General features: G+C 43.2%; 1 protein-coding gene across 2 annotated transcripts in view; it reads left to right on the top strand.

Moving 5' to 3' along the window:
* Nucleotides 1-11,756, top strand: part of TRMO (tRNA methyltransferase O) — a 227,917-nt gene extending 216,161 nt beyond the window's left edge. For both annotated transcript variants that reach the window (XM_085636606.1, XM_085636607.1), the window contains exon 5: nucleotides 10,566-11,756. In XM_085636606.1, coding sequence (XP_085492732.1) covers nucleotides 10,566-10,798 — 233 coding nt within the window. In that variant the 3' untranslated portion in view covers nucleotides 10,799-11,756. The remainder of the gene's footprint in view (nucleotides 1-10,565) is intronic.
* The last annotated feature ends 969 nt before the right edge of the window (nucleotides 11,757-12,725 follow it).

The raw sequence follows: 12,725 nt of genomic DNA, 5'->3' as shown, positions 1-12,725 counted from the left end.
ATACCTACTCCCTGCTGACGAGAGGCAACTACCTCGAAACACGTGTCCAGGGATGGCTAACGCGACACTCATTTTCATTTTAAACTTTTGGCATAGGCGTACCCGCCGACGCTACTTCATGAACCCCAATGCTTTGGGGTAACACGCTGGTAGGACGAGCAGAGTGCGGCCAATCGGATTTTTGTTTATATTCAGGCTCCCTTGAGCCGGTGGGGCTGACGAGCCCATGGCTACGCACCTGCGCGCCTTGAGTGGTACTTTACCTGAGAATATTTTTCGGCAGCCTACGCAGCAACCCCACACACATACCTACTCCCTGCTGACGAGAGGCAACTACCTCGAAACACGTGTCCAGGGATGGCTAACGCGACACTCATTTTCATTTTAAACTTTTGGCATAGGCGTACCCGCCGACGCTACTTCATGAACCACAATGCTTTGGGGTAACACGCTGGTAGGACGAGCAGAGTGCGGCCAATCGGATTTTTGTTTATATTCAGGCTCCCTTGAGCCGGTGGGGCTGACGAGCCCATGGCTACGCACCTGCGCGCCTTGAGTGGTACTTTACCTGAGAATATTTTTCGGCAGCCTACGCAGCAACCCCACACACATACCTACTCCCTGCTGACGAGAGGCAACTACCTCGAAACACGTGTCCAGGGATGGCTAACGCGACACTCATTTTCATTTTAAACTTTTGGCATAGGCGTACCCGCCGACGCTACTTCATGAACCTCAATGCTTTGGGGTAACACGCTGGTAGGACGAGCAGAGTGCGGCCAATCGGATTTTTTTTTCAAGTATATAAGTGGTTTTCAGTAAGGGTTATGGTGTGAATTATTGAAAAATATAGTACCCCCTGCTGTAAATTAGAAGGATATTGCAAGTCACCTAAGAATTCCATAGCCTTGTAAAGTAACTTAGTAATCTATATGGTCACACTGAACTCTGAGGTGACTTGCAACATCCTTATAAAGTACTGCAGGGGGTACTGTATCCTATATGCTTTCACTGCGGGGGAGGGGGTCGGGGAACACTTCAAAAAAACATAGTAATGGTTCGTGCTCAAATGCTTAAAGCTACCAAAACTGCCAGTTATGGTTATAAACGGCTCAACACACATCATAACTCACTGTGATTGCCAGGTTTTATGCTAATCCGTCCACTGTGTCAAAAGTTATAGACAAATCAAAAAAATTACTTTTCAATGGAAGTACCGGCAGAACCATAACTACACAGTGACAATATATAGATCTGTATATCTATGTTTATGTGTGTATTTGTAAAGAAATCAGTGTGTAGCTTCCGTGGTATTAAAAAACAAGCATTTGCAATGCAATCGGTCTCGCCTTTGGGGCCTTATAAGTATTTAGCTGTCAACTGGATTATAGCAAATTTCTGCTCTGAAGTGCCTAAAATGTTATAAATACTGTAATAAAAGAGATGTTACGCAAAGCAGCTAACAACCCAAAAACGACCAAAACTTGAGAAAATTTAAGTCTGCACAGATTTATTGTGGTGAAGTCGAAACATTCACATCCATGTGGAAGGAGTCAAGCTATGTTAAATGTTGTGTCCAGATTCCTCCTGTGAATACAGCACATGTTTTTACTGGATTGATACACGAATCCTAGAAAAGATGCTGACTAGGTAGCAACCCAATATGGAGCTACTTCATGATGAACATAGGGCACAAGTTCAAATCCCCCATCTTGTCCCATTTAGGGAGTAAGTATGTTGTCCTACAGTTACGTTGCATTGCTGCATGTTTAATGTGGAGTTTGCCAAACAAATGACTTGCTACAGTACCAGAAAACAAAAAAAAACAGAACTTTGAGATCTGCTTACACCAGGCAAAGAAGCAACTTGAAATCTCCGCATGCCAAGTGCCACGCCCATTAAATTCTTGTAATCTGAAGCCAGTAGCACTGGCAATTTGTATTACCTACAGTTCACCATTCAGACAGATGTGTAACTCAGATCAATGCCGGTGCACAAGTTCATGCGACCGTCACTGTTTACTCTCCGGCATACCCAATGCCCTTAGGTGTAAGGAGAGGAGCACCAAACTCTAAATCTAGCAAGTGTCTCCCCGGCAGCGAGAGTGAAGTACCTCTATTAAATGCAGCCTTGGAAGATCTTGCAACACCGCACCCACAGCATCGCAAAGCTTCAGCCTCCTGCACAGACTACCTTAACCAGCTACCTGCCATGCACAGAGCAGTAAAACCCATTGCACTTCAAGGTGGACTGGCCATACTGGCGAAAATCCCACATACAGGCAAGGCGGTAGTGAAACTGCAGCTTCATGCCACAATTACCCACTGAACTAGAGGCACATGGGGATTCTGCTGACCTTGGCTCTCCAGCACTACCTCGTGAGCAAACCCGCCCCACCCTCCTTTAAGAGAGAACTCTAGGGTGCTGCTCTCCTACAACCCACCGGGAGAGAGAAGGACATGCAACAATTTTTACCAATGGTAATGACAGATACTCCTACCAATCAACACACTGACGTGATTCCCATCTTTAATCTCTCTTCCCACTCACTGACCCCAGACGAACTCTCTCTCCTCAAAAAAGGATTATCCTTTGTTCCAACAATCCCACCTAACTTCATGGATCTACAAACTGAGCTTCTCAGATTTTTTCGCCGTATCCGCCTACAAGCGTTTTTTCAATTGCATCCAATGCCAGAACAAACGGCCAATACTCCCTTTCAGCCCCCATCCACTTTTCTACCATCAGCTGGTTTGGTACCCCCAGAGGTAATCAATTTTGAGAAAATGATACTGAAGGACCTCTCTAGCCTACAGAGTAATAAAAGGTTCATTCCATTTAACATTACACTCAAAGAGAAACAAGCTATCACTCAGCTGAAAAATACCGACTCATTGGTAATCAAAAGTGCAGATAAAGGTGGCGGAATAGTGCTCCAAGAAAAAACAGCGTACATATCAGAAATCGAACGCCAACTTAACAACAAAGAACACTATATGAGGTTAGCATCGAACCCCACTAAAGAGATTCAGGGATTAATCCTCAGCACGACCACAGAGGGACTCCGTGCCGGCTTCCTCTCTAAAAAGGAATTTAATTTTCTGAATGTAAAATCAGCACGCACTCCTGTCATATATACGCTCCCCAAAGTCCACAAAAATATTTCAATCCCTCCAGGCCGCCCCATTGTTTCTGCTTGTGGTTCAATCTTAGAACCACTTGGGACTTATGTAGATTTCTTCATTAAAGACTTCATTCCCACCACTCAATGTTTTGTTAGAGACTCAATGGCAATGATTAACATGATTGAGCATCATCCATTTGATCCCTTGTCAGAGACTCTATGTACCATGGACGTGGAGTCGTTATACACCAATATCCCTCAGACAGCTGCCCTTCTAGTAATACAAAGAATATTGGAGTCACGCCCACGCCCACACGCTGTCCCCAGTAATTTCATACTACAGCTCTTAGAACTCTGTCTTACCCGCAATTTCTTCAGCTTCAACAACACCTTCTACCAGCAAATCAAAGGCACCTCGATGGGTGCGATTTTTGCCCCAAATCTGGCAGTGCTCTTTATGGACCAACTGGAAACTAATGTCATTCTGACAGCTTCAAATCCCTTCTTTCCAGGCATCGTCTTTTGGCGTAGATACATCGACGACATCTTCATCATTTGGAGACAAAACGTTGATGTTCTACGCCAATTCCTACATTGGATGAACAACAACTGTTCTGGGCTGTCCTTTACCATTACTACTGACACTGACTCCATAGCATTTTTAGATCTCACTATTTTTCACAACGATAGTGAACTACTTACACGCCTTTATCGCAAACCCACTAAACGCAACACCCTCCTTAACTACGCCAGCAATCACCCTAGGGCTCTAAGGAACTCATTGCCGTATTCTCAATTTTTGAGAATTAGGAGAAATTGCTCATGTAAGGCTGACTACTTTAGAGAATCATCTGTTCTGGCCTCTAAACCAAAAGACAGAGGCTACCCAAAAAGAATTGTAAAATATGCTTCTAAAAGAGCTTGGTATTGTCCCCGGGAAGTCCTTCTGACCCCTAAACCCAAAAAAGAACTGCAGAGAATTGCTTGCGTGACTACTTTTTCCCTGGTATCTAACAAATTGAGAAAAACGATACTGCACCATTGGCCTGTCTTAAATGCAGGTAACCTCACCATTGAAAAACCACTATTCGCTTTCAAAAAAAGCAAAAATTTGAAGGATCACCTTTGCCAGGGCTGCATTACCTGTCGCTCCCAACACCACTCTTCCTGCTAGTTGGGGTCTGTCCCCCATCATTGGTCATTCGAAATGTGGTTCGTGTAATGTTTGTGTGTTCACCATTGAGGGTAAAAGTTTCACATTTAAGAACATCACAGTGCACTGTTAAGCTTTCACCAATTGTAACTCTTGCAACATTATCTATCTTATCCAATGTCCCTGTTTGGAAATATACATTGGACAAACTACGCAAAGAGTCAAGACCAGAATCTGTCAGCACAGAAGTCGCATCCGATGCAAGACACTGAACGCTCCTCTTGTTGAACATTTTACTGACGCCAATCACAACGAAGATGACTTGCGCTGGACAGTCCTCAAATCGCTGAAGTTACCCCAAAGGGGTGGCAATATGGCCCAACTTTTAAACAGAGGGGAATTAAAGGCAATCATCCTCTTTGATTCCATTAATACTGGGCTCAATAGGACAGAAGACTGGACATCCTTACTGTAAACAAGTGTAATTCTGAATTACTTGATTTTTTTCACCCCAGTCACTCTCAGCTAGCATGACTGTCACTACTAGACTAAACTGTTCGAGTATGAAACGAACAATGTAAATGTATGAACATTATGGCTACATTTTATGTCAATTCTCTCCCCCTTTAACTGTATTGCATCACGTTGAAGACGTGTCTGTTACTTTTCCCAAACTCTCACACAAACTGTGATCACTAATTATGTGCTTCTATTTATCATGGTCAGAAATGCATTACTTCAATTGCTAATATGTATTGAACAGTTCTTTATTTTCCAAGCATGTGCACAAAGCATCATATCACACGGCTGTCTATAGCCATCACTATAAGAAACTCACTTCACTTCAGTTTCACCGTTACAAGATGTCTGCCAATGCGGTACTCCACTCCATCATGGCCACTGTTTTTTGTGGACTTGATCCTTTCCACAGTCCTCCTTCTATGTCTCCTCCCCTTGTCCCTTGCCATGCCGCCTACTTAACACACCTGCCACCCCGCAGTTTCCTTGCTATTACGCCTCAAGGAACAGCAGATTCTTGCTCCCTCCGGCCTCCGGCGACTCTCTCTAAGGTAAGCCTAAGCTAGAAACTCCACCCGCTAGAGCGAATCCATGCTCCAGTCCCCTCCCCACTAACTACCATTTTACGATCCTCCAGCTCCGGTCCCGCACCAGTTCGCAGCCAATTCCGCTGCCCGAACTTATCCCAAAGCCCATCCTTCTTTCAGGCTCAAAGGACAACTCGCTCCGGCCTCCCGCGCTTTTTATCTTTCCTCCAAGGTAAGCCCACTTTTAACCTTGCTTCTGCACTCGGCAGCCTCACGCTCCAAGACTCCCCCCTCTAACTTCTGTTCCCTCCCTCAGCTCCAGCACTCCACAGCGCCTGCTGGATCCCCCCTGTGTCATCACCGCACTGCCTTCGCCGACCTTGGCTGCCTGACCGGCATTCTACGGACCTTTTCTCTCCTCGCCCAAGGTAAACACACGCCCAGCCTCCAGAGTCTCCCGGTTTACTCCTTATTGCCAGGTTCATCATATCCCCCTTTCCTCCTTTAGATCCATCCTGAGACAGCCGCGGGCTTCCCTCCTTGCATCAGGCACCCGCAGAGCCGCTCGCCAGGTCAGCGCTCCTCGGTTGCTTAGGAGCCCGTAATGCCATCACTGCGCCGTGTCCTGTCAGCATTCATCAACGGTTCACACTCCGAACGCACTAATTTTGCCAGCGAGCATGTGCCGCCAACACCGCGCCGCTTCTTGTCATACCACCACAACTGTCATCGTCCTCAACGTTTTATCTCGGCACGGCACTAAGCACTCTCCTGCTTCATCTCCAGGCATGCTTGACACCGCCCTTCGCCACCCGCATACGCCTTCTTGACATCCTTCTCACTGCCAACACTGGGCAATTTCACATCCAATGTTGCTCATTCACCGTTGTTGACCATATGGGTCTTCTACTCGTACTGTGTGCTACAGCACGCAGCAACGTTGTCATTCTTGTCCGCATGTCGAGCATCACGCTCACCCCACTTTTTTCTTATTCATATGTATATATGTTCTACATTATCCAAACGGTTGTCGACTAGATATGCTTAAAGTTTGGTGGACCATAATTACTGTTTGAATCTTGTATATTTTCTTTTTTCCTTTTTTCCTGTCTCATAACTTTACAGGCTGTTTGAACAACTTATCAGGCAACAGTTCACATTCTAGTCCTGATGATGATCCCATAGTATTAAGAGCTAGGGATCGAAACGTCGACTTGTTTAGCAAACACCACAATTTAACCACTGTGTAATTTCTATTGTGTTGTTCGCTGGTATGAGCTTACGTAAGATTATCGTGTAATGTAAGCCCCCTTTTGCTCTTCTTTTAACTAATTTCTTTGCCTGTTATTTCTTTCTCGTTTCTATTCTCTCCATCCCTTTACTTCCAAGCTCGGTACAGGATTGTGCCTTTTTCCACCCTTGTTGTTTCCCTTATTCCGTTCATTCCCCTTTTATTTTGTTTGAATAAATGTTCCTCTGTCCGGCTGGACATTGGAAGACTACTCATAGTGCTCATTGTAGTCTATGTAGAAATGCTTTCCTTATTTCCTCCTATGCTAAGGACCTTTGTTCTTTAAAATAAGCTCCTACATTTTACTGCCACTGATGCCAGGACCACGTCCAGTGTGGCAATTAAGCACAATCGGCTACAAGAACCTACCCGAAACATGTGCGCCTATATAAAACAAGTTAATAAAGAATGTGCAATAATTACTAACGCCGCGGTCCTTTCCTGTAATAAAGTTGAATTTATGTATGTGGGGCACATGTGAACCGGCAAGAGATCCTTAAAAACTTCCTCTCTGCTTCCCCAGAGCCCGGCACCGGGTCCATAAAATATGCACAAAACCAGTCAGTATTTATTTTACCTCCCAAAACGTGCTGGCTGCAACAGGACATTTTTTCACGACTGAAATATATCCTCTGTGGACTCTTGCCTGTGAGTGACAGCAGAGAGAGGTTTCACAGCAACAATAGGAGGAACTATTGGTTTACACTAGGCTCGACATCAAAAAACAAGAATGGACCAGAAAAGCTGAGTCTAGTGTATGTTTGAATAGTCACCCATGTGCTGGAGGCAATGGAGATAGAGGTAGGACTATCCTATGGTCCATACCCAAGTTAAAAAGTGGTCGCCATTGCAGTCTGACAGTCCGGCAGTCCGGCAATGTTGAGTAGTTGCTCGGGTTACTGCAGATGCCCAAACCCCATGAATAGATTATACAAATACGTTTCAAGAATAAAATTAATGACTAATCACCCCTCGCTGCACTTAGGAACTATAGCATAATAATTGTAATTAAATGTAAACAATGGTGTTACGGCAGTTACATGCTGATACTAAACAAAGCAGGAAATATGAAAACGAAACCAAATAAGGGTGAGGGCAGAGAGCTTGTGTGAAAAAGAAAGTGCGTTGTCCATGAATCAGGTGCCGCACTGAGCCAGGTAACTGCTGCAATTAAAAAGGGACAACCAAAAGAAACCATTAGTGAAATCACCTTGGGAGGAAGGAGCCACACAAAGGAGAGACTATTATAGTAACAAATAAATCAGAAGCCAGCATTTCTGAATGCCGCAGCTAACAGCCAATAACAATGGGTGGGTTTGCCATAGCCTCACACACAGATACAACAGGTCAGCACTGATGCTCGACCTAACCAGGGAACTCCTTCGAACATCAGCCACTCAGATATGTGGGCTGGGACTACATTTCCCATCGCCACCAATGAGCTAGTTGACACCACACCTCTGGGTAACATTCATTTTTGGGCCACATCCGACGTCCCGCATACTTGCTGGAAACGTCCTCTCACAACAAGACTTCAAGTGATGATATCATTACTACAGGTCTGGTCAATTTTAGTGGCTTTATTTCAGACTGTCTGGTTTGGCCAAAATACCCTATTAAAAATGCAGATGAAAAGGATGAGTGAAGTAGAGCGTGTTTCTCTTCTGGAGGAATTAATTTTCCTTCGCAGTTCACAGAAATTGAATACTATCCAGTTGTTGTGAACTATTAACGTTAGAATGACCCTTCCATAAGTACTAGGTTAAATATTTGCTTGAATAATGACAGTTCGTGAATCTCCATTTTAACCCTGAATTGTACTCGGAGTATGACTTTCATAGGTTTTCTGGTCCTCGAGAAATGAGAGCCAAGTTGCATCACTCCCACCCCCTACGAAAACAGCACTCATGTTAGTCGCCTCTTGCACTAAAGTTAGGGTTTGGGTCAAGGCACATAGGAGACTTACACAGCACTGCCTCTCTTTCCAGTAGCCAGTTCTCGTCCCTTGGAATGGTTTCAGGTTGTGATATTAGAGGGTAGATCATGGAGGAAGCAGTGGGTACGAGGGAGACCAACATGAATCCCTTTTCTAGCAGGACCTGGTCCCAGTGGATGAAGTGCCCTTGATCTGTTCGGAACGGCGTTCCAAATCTATTTTATTTTACAAAAACAGTTCCCTACTTTTTGTTTAAAAAAAGCATCTCTTCCTGAATGGTCAATGTAATGCTTGAGGCTCCTCTGGCTGTTAGAAAAGGGAGGGCGGGGTGGTCTGCGCTACTGTGAAGCTAAGGGCAGGCAGTGAAAGACGAAACTAGCCATCTCACCACAGCACATCTAATGGCAGCTTTGGAGCCAGTATACGGCCTTATTTGATCGAGTCATTTGAAGCTTCTTCTTGATGTCTTGCTTATGACACAGTGCTTTCAGGCACAGACTGCGACCTTCTAGCACTATAAATAAACGTAAATTACCCGTGGTTAAAAGGCCAGCAGATTAGTTACAGAATATTGTATTATTTTCAGCCATGTCTCGAGTTACCTTTCCCATACTTTTTTTATGCATTACGTGATTGGCCCTGATACCAAAATAAAACAAGCCTGTGGTATTGCAAAATGATAGCAGCCCTATGCATAAGTGCATGTACCTTATTGTGAACAACATGGAATCACTTATTGAGCAGTGATTTCGGAGCGAATCAGATAGTTAAACAAGGCATCAGCTATGCAGACGATACTAGGGGGTCCTTTGTATAAATCCACACAGATTGCGCCCCTATGCTAACCCCATGTAGCCTTCTTGTGGCAGTGTATCGTTGCTCAGCTCTTTCAGGTCCTGCTGCCCCAGACACTTGTTGGTGTCAGCTTGTCATATTGTCATAACGCCCTCACCTGTTAGAACAGAAGCACTTCTACAAGTGCTCCGGAATATACATGTATTTGTTTTGTTGACATCATCTTCTGACTGAGTATAAGTACTTGTAGATTTCACAAATGTTTTGATTGTTCTAAGGTTCAGGATCAATGTGGACTGAATTACCAAGTGATTTTGTGTATAATACACTAAAAATAAGGATTGTGAAACGAAATCCCTTGTAGGCACCTGTTACTCATCATTTAACTGCCCATGCCGCCAAGGGTATATTGGGTCTCCCCACGTTTTTGTACTATAATTTCAGAATGGCACAAGAAAGAACCAATGGCAGTTGGTGGGTGTGACAAAAGTCCACAGAAGAGATGCATCATGTCTTGCAGACAGCGCATGCGCTGTCAAGGCTCGACCTAAAAATGGTCACATGAGAAAGAGGTCCAGAGAACAGCTCCTGGGCAAAAGATCTACATGTAGCAATGTGCAGCTGCTGAACCCTTGCTGAAATAAATAAATAAAACGTGCCAGAATTGAAGGGGCAAGAAGCTTCAGGTGTGTGTGTGTGTGTGTGTGTGTGTGTGTGTGTGTGTGTGTGTGTGTGTGTGTGTGTGTGTGTGTGTGTGTGTGTGTGTGTGTGTGTGTGTGTGTGTGTGTGTGTGTGTGTGTGTGTGTGTGTGTGTGTGTGTGTGTGTGTGTGTGTGTGTGTGTGTGTGTGTGTGTGTGTGTGTGTGTGTGTGTATGTATGTATGTATGTATGTATGTATGTAGGGGGCTTCACGGACAAATCACACCCAAGAGAAGAGGAGTAAACTAGTACTTCACACTGAAGGGTTTCTGAATTATATTGATAGTTCCTTAGCTTAAGACCTTTTAAGCATGTATTATTATTAAGCCAGGGAAACAAGTGAATCTGTTTCAATGTATTAATTGAAAGGCATGCCTATACCTATGTGTACGTATAGTAATCACTCGTTGCAAACAGAAGTAGTTTTAGTTTGATGGAAGGATAATTTAACAACTGTTCGAAGTGAACATATTGTGCTCCTCGGTTTAGCATTATACTTGCTTTGTCTTTTTACTATACAGATCCTGAAAAAACGCCATTTAAATATTTCCAGTCCCCAGAAGAAGCAAAGTGTGCCATAACAACATTGTTAGGAGCCGATCCTCGCTCCGTATACAGGAGGAAGCGCTGCGAGGACCGTCTATATTACTTCACACTGGACATGGTACACATCACTTGTTGGTTTGGAGAAGGCTTTGCAGAAGTGCTTAGAGTAAAGCCCATCAGCTCTGTTCACCATTCCGTCAATGGCTAAAAAGATGTGATGTACTGTACTTAACAATACGAGAATGTTATTACCTGCACTTATTAAATGATTTTGCGGAAAATCACAATACACAGAAGTGCTGATAGTTTGTTTGCTCTTGGTCAAGCGACATATGTTGAAGCTCAGTAGTGAGGAGAAGGGTCAATGGAACGTGCATTTCAATTTAGTAAGACTTTGACTCTGCAAAAAAAGCAGTGGGAACGGAGGGTCTATCAAACAGACCAATTTGTCTAGATGAATCTTATTTTTTAAGTTATATGATAGCTTAATAGGGATTAAATGAAAATACACAAATTAGGTGATTTTTTTGATTTGGGGCTATTTCCCAAATGTTTTTTTTGCACAAAAGTGTTCCTTAGTTTTGCAAAAAAAAGCATTTACATTTTTTGTGAAGATTTACAAATCCATACTCCACTTATGAAGGGGAAAATCCTTCTTTTTTTACTGTTGTAACTTTGGGAACTTGGAATATTCACACTGAAGGAGCATGACAGTAATAACGGAAATGGGATAAATGTCCCATAAATGTATAACTCTGCCAGTATTTAACATTTTCAATTTCGTTTTTTCTATATCTAAATATGCCCTCGTAAAGATTGGAAAAGTTATGGTGCATTTGCATATTTTAAATAATCTTAAACGGGCAGATTTCTGAGAAGAGCATCCGCCAAATTATAGTTGGACATCTACACATGCATATGTGTTTTTTGTAGATCTTAGAGTCTATACTTTTGGATATATTTGAAACCCAACAACATCCATAATTATGCTCTAATAATGGGCTTCTACAATGAGTTTGTTTATGACTTTTAAAAATGTCGTCTGATTCCAGCCCTTATTTGGCAAAATGTGATATTTACTGGTTTGTATTAAAATATTGTACATTTGTTTCATGTGAAGTGTAATGATTGTTACTCAACAAATAAAATTACGTTTTTCTTGCCAACTGTTAAGGCTAAGTAATTCCTGACACGTAAAACTGAACAGGTCATTCCAGTATTCCATTTACCCATCTTTTCTCTAAAGCTACACACACTGCTTGGAAGCTGCTTTTATTCTTGTTACCTGTTGCATATCACGAACCCACAGTCGAGACATACATTCCACAAGAAGCATAGCAGCACAGATCTGCCTCGATCCTGCCTGCTAACCATAAAGGGCACTTATAATAGCAATGGGGTAACCCAGTATCCCTCAGAACCTGGGCAATCGTATACAAAAGTAACAGTGGTTCTGTCGGGTGAAAATTATTTCTTAAACCATTGAACCAATCTTTGGTTTATTCATAGAAAGGATAATTAGTCATAAGCAACACACACAAAGACCATAAGGTGTATTCAAGAGTTTTATAAATTGCGTCATTTATAAATACCCAAATTACATTTTGCAAGGCTGTCAAGGCACAAAGTGAAATATAATTTGTGACAAGGTGACATGTGGTGCTCAGTGATGTAGTGATAGTGCGTAATATATACAAAGTGACTAGAAGGGTTTCGACGGTTTAAAAAGGCCAGGAAAACAAATATTTAAGTAGGTCTGCAGACTGAATAAATAGGTCTTTGCGCAGAGTCTTTCAACTGGTCCAGGGGATATTTGTCGACGTTTCAACCCAGGATCTGCACTACTATCTAGTCAATGCGGGTCTTCATCAGGACAGGGACAGGGAAGTGACAGCCTGTTGGATAGTAAGGTGTATGGTCAGGTGTGCTTGAAATATGGAGTGCTAAAACTAATCATGGTACACGTGGTGATGACTCACCTAAGAAAGCCCAATGCTGCTTGCAGGGCGTGTTAAAGAATCCTCGTTTAGTTAGGCAAAAGCCCTAATGGAAGCATGAGTCTCCTGCACACCGTTAAATCTCCCTCTGTGGGGATTTCTAGATGAGGAAATGAGAAATAGTAAAGGACTAGCCCT

Source organism: Triturus cristatus, chromosome 2_1 (assembly GCF_964204655.1).
Source record: "Triturus cristatus chromosome 2_1, aTriCri1.1, whole genome shotgun sequence".
Taxonomy (NCBI): Eukaryota; Metazoa; Chordata; class Amphibia; order Caudata; family Salamandridae; genus Triturus; species Triturus cristatus.
The sequence above is the reverse complement of the archived record's forward strand: the minus strand, read 5'-3'. Positions and strand labels throughout refer to the sequence as shown.